General features: G+C 23.7%; 1 protein-coding gene across 1 annotated transcript; it reads right to left on the bottom strand.

The window, feature by feature from the left end:
* Positions 1 to 2,322: 2,322 nt before the first annotated feature.
* On the bottom strand, positions 2,323 to 3,243 carry LOC132923166 (KRAB-A domain-containing protein 2-like). Its single transcript, XM_060987010.1, has one exon. The coding sequence runs from the start codon at positions 3,192 to 3,194 to the stop codon at positions 2,481 to 2,483; it is 714 nt and encodes a 237-aa protein (XP_060842993.1). The 5' UTR covers positions 3,195 to 3,243; the 3' UTR covers positions 2,323 to 2,480.
* Positions 3,244 to 8,460: the final 5,217 nt, after the last annotated feature.

Genomic DNA, 8,460 nt, shown 5'->3' with positions numbered 1-8,460 from the left:
TATTACCTATTATTATTATTATTATTATTATTATTATTATTATTATTATTATATTATATATTATCATATAAATTACTAAATACAATAAAAATTATAAATCGTTAAATTCAGTACAACTACCTAGGTTCTGTAAGTTATTCTTATGAGGTGATTTAGGTAAGTTGTTTTGAACCTCGTTGAAAGGTTAAAATTCTGGTCTGCAAAAAGTTGATACTCTCATCTATAGATAACATTAAAAAACAAAATTTGTAGTTACTGTTACATCGAGTTTAATTTTTAATTATTTAGAGAATTTTTTGGATTATTATATTAATTTATTTATTATTATTTTTTTAAATATTTTGTATTATAATTTTCTTAAACTGTATGAAATTTTTATTTTTTTCACCTTTTTATTTAATAGTCAAACCATCAGTATCAACTTTTGATTTTCAAATGGCAATCTACGATTGAAATGTACTAAATAAATAGGGCTGTTTTTTTTGTATTTTAATAATCAAATTATTATTTTTTGTTAATTTTTTTAGCAAGATATAGCTTTTAAAAATTGGGTTGTTTTCGGTTTATATAATACTTCTTGTTTCTAAAGACCAGTAGTCGCATGGGTAATAGACAATAAAAGGTACATACTTTCATATGTAATAATCTCGTTATCAACTATCGACGAAGTGATGAACTTTGTACCTATTATAAATACCAACACCTCACAACCGTAATAATTTGTAGGATGAACACCTAAAAATCTCAAACCACCCAACGTTGAGCAGCTATAACTAATTAACGGTTAAATGAAAAATTATGATTTTAACGTTAAAGTTCATAAAAAAATAGCCCTTTTATTTTATGACATTTTAAATATAAGTTACTATTTGAAAATAAAAAGTTCATAATAGTTTCACTGTTAAATAAAATGGTATAAATTGCATACATAAAAATGTCATATAGTTTGAGAAAAGCATGATACAAAATACATATTTAAAAAAAAAAAACGAAAAATAGTTAATACTATACTTGACGAAATAAAGAGTGTATAATGATAAAAGAATCAGCCTATATTGTGTATATTATTTATATCTAGTAGGTATGTAAAATATATACATTTGTTAAAATTATTGTTAAAATTATTTATAATACCTTAGGGTCGTTTAAATTATAAAGCCTCAGGGTATTTAAAAAAATACTTACCAAGAACATCAATTTTTTTTCTTTGATTTTTTCGAAAAATTGAAATACCCTTTCTAAAACATATTATAATAATTGCTTTTTTAATTTATTTATTTTTTTTTTTTTTTGTAAATTTTGTATTTTAATATTGATAATTACATTATAGCATTGCAAATTTGGTCATCACATGCAAGATATCATTACGAAAAACGGTCCAAAAGCTTATATAAATTTAAAAACTAACCACCAAATGTTATAAAGGATACATTTCTTTTAAATGCATTTTATATTGTTCCCGATTTTCTGTAATGAGTATTAAATTTGTATCATCAACATTCGTACGCGTGAATTTGGTTCACGAAATACATTTTTTTTTTTATATTGTAATTTATATTGTTTATTGTAGACGTAATCTATAGTGTAACAGACTTATACAATATTATTTTAGCTTCAAAATTGTCTATTTTCTTAAAACTACATTACAATATTATAGATCATTAACATGTATATCAAATGTGCTGTACTCTGCCATATTTTTAATTTATTGGTTATGAAGTATGATTACTCTACATTACTTACCAAATTGGTTTACATAATAATGGTTTATAAATCCTGCATGATCTATACAAAAAAAAAACATTATATATCACGTATTTATGTTTTCCTAAGTTGAATGCTACTTAGACTAAGTTAAGTTAGTTTAAGCTATTATAAAATAATTTTTCTATTTTATCAGGATTATATAAAAAATTTATTCAAAAACATTAATTGAAAATACTACGTTATTATAACCAAATTTTGTTTGTATCTTAAACTTTACATACTTACCTAAAATCCCGGCATTATTTAATTCATCTATTTGTTATACATTTCAACTTTATATAAATATAAAACATAGAATATATTCTAAGGAATAATTTATAAAATATGTTATCAAACAAAAAGTTATCAAAAAATAATTAAAGTTGATTTAAAATTTATTATTTAACGACTAGCAAATAATTATTTTTATTGAACAATATACACTTTAAAAAAGAAACAGAAAAAGAGAGATTGAATGAATTAATCAATTAAGATAGATTTCATTACGAGTTAAACACTTAAATCTTCAATCAATTTCATAAAGGTACAATATGCACGTAAAATACAATTTCTTTATCATGACCATGTTATAACATATAAGTAGTATATATGTTACGGGCAAAGTAGAAAGTCGGGCATTGTGCACAATGCCCGATTTTCAAGGGCAAAGTCGGAATAAGTTAACGTTGCCCGAGCATTGTATACAGTGCCCAATTAGATTTGGGCACAGTAGATTAAATATTGAATATTATATAAAAAAAACTAAAATCTTCCTCTGATTTTAAAGTAGAAATTAAATCGGTTGGAATTTGGGTTGATTTTAGGCCAACTTTAGCATGTGTTCCGAACATGGCTTCGTATGGCGAACGTTTTGTACCATGGTGAAAACTCCGATTCTTCATAAATTGAACAAATTTAAGACCTTCGCTCCACTTTCTGGAATTATTATCGGCTAACCATGTTGCGAGAATATTCTGAATATCTTGGTTGGCCCTTTCAACAGACCCTTGACTTTGTGAGTGTCTAGGCTTTCCGTGGACAATCTTAAGTTCTTCCCACATACTACACAACTCAATAATAACTTTATTGGCGAATTCCCTTCCATTATCACTTTGCAAAATTGCCGGGGCTCCAAATGTTGTAAAAATATCAATTAACACGTAGGCTACTTCTTCAGCCCGTTTATGAGTTAACGGTCTAAGAATTACGAACTTCGTAAGGTGATCTTGATAGACCATTATGAACTTGTAATCGCCATCAGGCTGAGCTTGCATTTCTATTAAATCCACTTGACAGCGAGAGTTCAATTCTGATGAAAGTATAGGTTTTACAACTAAACCTTTTTTAACTGTACTGCCTTTTTTTTGACAGTGGTCACATAAATTTAAAAATATCATTATAGTCTCCCTTGTTATATTTTTATATTTCAAGTTCAATTCATACTCCATACGGTTTCTACCTCCATGACCCACAGATGTATGTGTTTCATTAAGAAGTTGAAACAATTGTTCGTTGTAAACATAATACTTAATTAAATTACCTTCAGATACTGGAACTACTAACTTTTCAATCCCTGATATATTTACAACATCGTATTTTTTAATTAATTTGTAATCATCTGCAGTCTTTTTTGTGGTTTTAGTTTTCACATTATTCACTTTTAAAATTAATTCATCGTATTTTACTTTATTTAAAAATACAGCATTTGCATTTTTGTTTAATAGTAAATTGTTAAACTTCTCATTAAACTTTTTTTCCATTATATGTTAGAAAATAGTACACAAATACTTAGAAAATAGTTATAAACGTTGACCAAAAGCAAAAATAACACTACACGCAACTGCACTACCTACTACACTACAATGTCAGACTACGCGACGTCGCCGTAGTGACAATTATCATTAGAAAATATCGAATAGGAATTTAACGATTCGATTATGAAATATTATCTACAATACTGTGTGATCACTATATCGTTTAGATTAAAGTTCGGTTCGTACTATCGCAGCTGTCACGTTTTCGTGTACGAATAAAATATATAATTATAGTTTTGTAGTGATATTATTACGTATAAATGCAATTTGATATAAGTGTGCAGCGCACTGTATAATTCACTTTGCCCACTTGAATCTGGGCAGGGTACACTTTGCCCGGGCAATCAAGTACAATGCCCGGTCAATGTATGACAAATTTGAGTATTAAAATGATCATTCTTACATTGGCCAAAATGTTCGGGCATTGTGCACAGTGCCCGGGCATTGTTATACAATGCCCAGATTTCCTACTTTGCCCGTAACATATATATTATTTAATAATTTTATATCTCTTACTCCAACAATCTATTTCTAAAAAAAGCAATACAATTGCAATAAATTTAAACTATGACATTTAAAAGAGATGAATGTCATCGAATGGATACTATAATGTACATTTTATCATAACATAATATTATATTTATAAATACATTTTTTTTTATAACATTTAAATTGTTAAATAAAATTTATATTTCTATAAAACACAATAATAATACAATTTTTACCATTGTTGTTTTTAATGTATGCTATGGCTCCCAAATTTAAATATATGTACAAATTGTCTGAACATTATTGCCAAATATTTATATGATTAAGTTCTTATATTATTTAAGACTGTATGATATGTAAGGAAATTAAGAATAATGAATTAAATTAAACTTACGTATTCTTTCAAACATAATATAATAATAAACAGTGTGAAATATATATTTTTACAATTTAAAATTCCTAAATGTCGTTGGTTAGTAATAAGTATAATAATATTAATAATGTAAATTAAGATTTTAAAACATCTAAAACAAATTGACTTATTAACATACAATGTTTTTGTTTAAACAACTTCATACTATACCTATGTATCTTTATTAAATTTTTAGTAAAATCGAAATAGTTGATTGAGGAAAATCACATTTTGAATACAAAGACATTTTTTAAATATTGACTATCTCTTTAATACCATATTATTGTTACAAATTTACGATTCTTATATAATATAATTTCAATATTTAAATTTAATTAAAAAAGTATTATTAGTTATTATCATCATTGGCACCAATACAGCTTCCAATAAATAGCACGTTTAATGTTATTAAAACTTTATAAGAAATCATAATTATTGTAGGTATACCAATTAATTACAAAAAACAACCGTACATTTTGAACGATAGAACCTAATAACTTTTGGAATAAATATAATGAAAAACGTTTAACATCTAAGTATACATATTTTCAACTATAGATATTTGCTATTTTTTTACAATAATACAGAATTTTATTTTATATCAATGTCTGTACTGATTTGGTAAATTGTTTTGCAGTAAATTATATTTTTCTTTGTTATTTTATATTTTCAAACTTTTATCTGCGATATACACATTTGTATAATTTATTCAGTTGTATCTATTACATACCTATAATGTACACACTTAAAATATACATTTACATGTATACATACTTGTAACGTTTACATTATTACGCGGATATAATCGAAAAACAATGTGTTACGTTTAATTTTTAACAATACAATATAGATGGAATATGAATTACGAATACAAAACTAGAAATAATTTTTGATTACTCTAAGCGAAAAATATTGTAATATATTGGCATTTTTCGCGATAAGATTAGTAGTTTTTAGCAATAATTCTAACTTTAAACGCGTGTACAAAATAATTCATGCTTTTGATCAACATGAAAGTTATATAGTAGATAGAAAACTACAGGGATATATTTTTTATATATGTATGGGGCATGTATGACAACCTATCATACTACGAGTTTTGAGTTTAAAATGTCATAAGGTTTCTACTTAACAAAAATCATTAATTTAAAAATATGAGTTTCATAAAAATTCTAAATTTAAACGATTACAAAAAAAAAATCTTACCTACCTACTCATGATTTTTGTGTTTATTACAAACACAATATTACTTGAATATAATATATTTTATTTTCTAAATCCACAAATACTTTATTATTGAATGAAAACTCGTGTCCCAATATTGCTTTGGTACACAGAAATGTCTTCTTACAATATTAAGTTCAATGTTAAAGTTGTTTCCATTTTGTTCTAAAGGTAATAATCGTAATATTATTTTCTTTATAGTTAGAATAGGTTAATTGTATAAGTAAATAAATTATTATTAAAAATATATTCAACGGATTTCCTTTATCAATTAATAAATTTACTTTTTTTTATCTTACAAACCGGTGATTTACATATTATATGATTATTTATTAGTGTTGAAATTATGTGAAAACGATTATTGAAGGAGTATGTCATAATTATCCATGTTTGAAATTGATTTAAAATTATTGTCTAAAACAATGAGACTTGGTTAACTCAAAGTTGAGTGAGAATTAGCTAAACCGTTTGAGTTATGAAAAAAAAAAAACTTAAAATACAATTTTAAAACGTTTAATTTAAAACAGTACAATATTGTTTATGTTATTTCTGCTTACAATATATTGAACATATTATTATTTCAATTACAAATAATTGTTTATTATTATTATTAATTATGTTGCATCCAATATCAATATCTTTCTTTCACCATATAGGATTTATATTTGTAAATAATGTATAATTTCCATTATTAACTTTCATACAATTTTGAAATAATGATAAAAATAATAATAACTATTGCATCATAAATAATTAATATTTATACATTTGTACCTGCTTAATATACATTTAAAGTGGGTTTAGAGTTTTTTTTTATTATTATTATTATTATTATTATAATCTATTAAAAATTTAAAAACAATAAAAATTAAAAAGTAAGTCCAGATAGCTAATTTAAGTACAACTACCTAGGTTCTATGGGTTAATCTGATGTGGTAAATTAGGTAAGCTATTTTGAACCTCGTTGGGAGGTTGAAATTCTAATCTGCAAAAAGTTGATACTCTCAAATAGTTTTCATCTATAAATAGCATTAAAAAACAAAATTTGTAGTTAATGTTATGTAAAGTTTAGTTTTAATTATTTATAAAATTTTTAAGATTTTTGTATAAATAAATAAAACAAACATTAAAATACGATTTTAAAAACCAATTATTGATTAAAAACAATATAGAATTATAAATGAAAACAAAAAACACACTTCAATTTCATCAGTGTAGAAATTTTAAACTAAATAAGTTTATTTTTTTTTTTTTTTTTTTTTTAACATTGAATTAATTATTTGTTTTTAAAATATATATAAACGCATAATTAAATTTATTTAGGTATCAATAGTTTTCGATAAAACATCCAGAAAAATTCATTATAAATGTAAACTAATGCAACGAAAAGGAGCGCCAGTCAATGCAACGCTTAATTATTGGGTGACCCCAACTATATTGATAAACGACAAGTGGCCTAGCTGATCTCTTAAAATGTTATTATTTAATATGAAACGTTTTTTATATCTTAAAATGTTTGGGTTAGTTGTAGAAGCTTAATTGCTTGTTTAATTTTAAGCTCATTCAATCTGGTAATAAATAAATATTATATACAAGTTATATTAATATAGAACAAATATTGTACCATTGTAATATCATTTAAAAAAATCAAAAACAATCATTAAGTATTTCGGATCACTACAATACGTACTATTCTTAGACTTTTCTATAAATTTGACGTGATAATCATAGTATTTTTTTTCAGGCTCTAAAAGAAGAAATTTTAAAATTTTATATACTTTGATACTTTAATTAATAATTAGCGAAAAATAGTGAGACAATAATATCACCATTAGATCTATTTTGTATTATTATTTGTTATTAATGATTTAGGTACATTATAAAACAGAGACTATAAATACTTACAAACTTTCTCATTAATTTTATTATTTATAGTAATACATTACAAAATTTCTATTTGAATTATTATTTCTATAGAATTAATGTATTTTATTTGTTTTGTTTGATTTGTTGTGATACATTTTTTTTTTATATTTAATAAGCATATTGTTTTTCTACCAATTCAGATATTTTAAATGTCCAAACTTATATAAACAAATTATAAAGTATTCTTAATCATCTATAAATTAAATTACACCACTTAAGTTGTATTAAAATATTATAATCTATTATTAGCTCTTTCATAATATGAATTATATTTTAAAGTATTTTTAAATTTAAAAAACTATATAAAATATGAAAAAAAATACTTGTCATTATTTTTAGTTCCTCCAATAATAAGTCTATAAAAATAAAAGATTATGTTGTTAAATGTATTTCTAGGAACTAATATATTTTTTAAATTATAACCCTAAAGTGATCATACTTATATAAATAATACCTTTGTAGTATAATTTTTATGAATGAATGTATATTTCATAAGTTAATCATTAGTCTTTATTTTGCTGTTACCTTCTGTAGAATTATACCAATAAGGATCTACACAACAAAATAAGGAATTGTTTTTATAATAATTGATTTATTCATACGTTTTGATTAATGTATAAATTAATTAAATTCTTATCTTTAAAGTATTTACTAACTTATAGAAATTAATTAATAAAATAGGTATATCAAGCATAAGAAAAAAGCCTTAATACTAGAATATGTTTATACTCGACTACACCACGAAAAACTAACAATCATAAAATACACGATGCTAAATCGTTGTATCTCGATTTCAATTAACCCGATCACTGTAAAATAAGTGTCGGTCTATCATGCTTTGTAAATAAA

This window comes from Rhopalosiphum padi, chromosome 2, assembly GCF_020882245.1.
Source record: "Rhopalosiphum padi isolate XX-2018 chromosome 2, ASM2088224v1, whole genome shotgun sequence".
In the NCBI taxonomy this organism is placed as follows: domain Eukaryota; kingdom Metazoa; phylum Arthropoda; class Insecta; order Hemiptera; family Aphididae; genus Rhopalosiphum; species Rhopalosiphum padi.
Note: the sequence above shows the minus strand (reverse complement) of the source record. Positions and strands in the feature narration are given on the sequence as shown.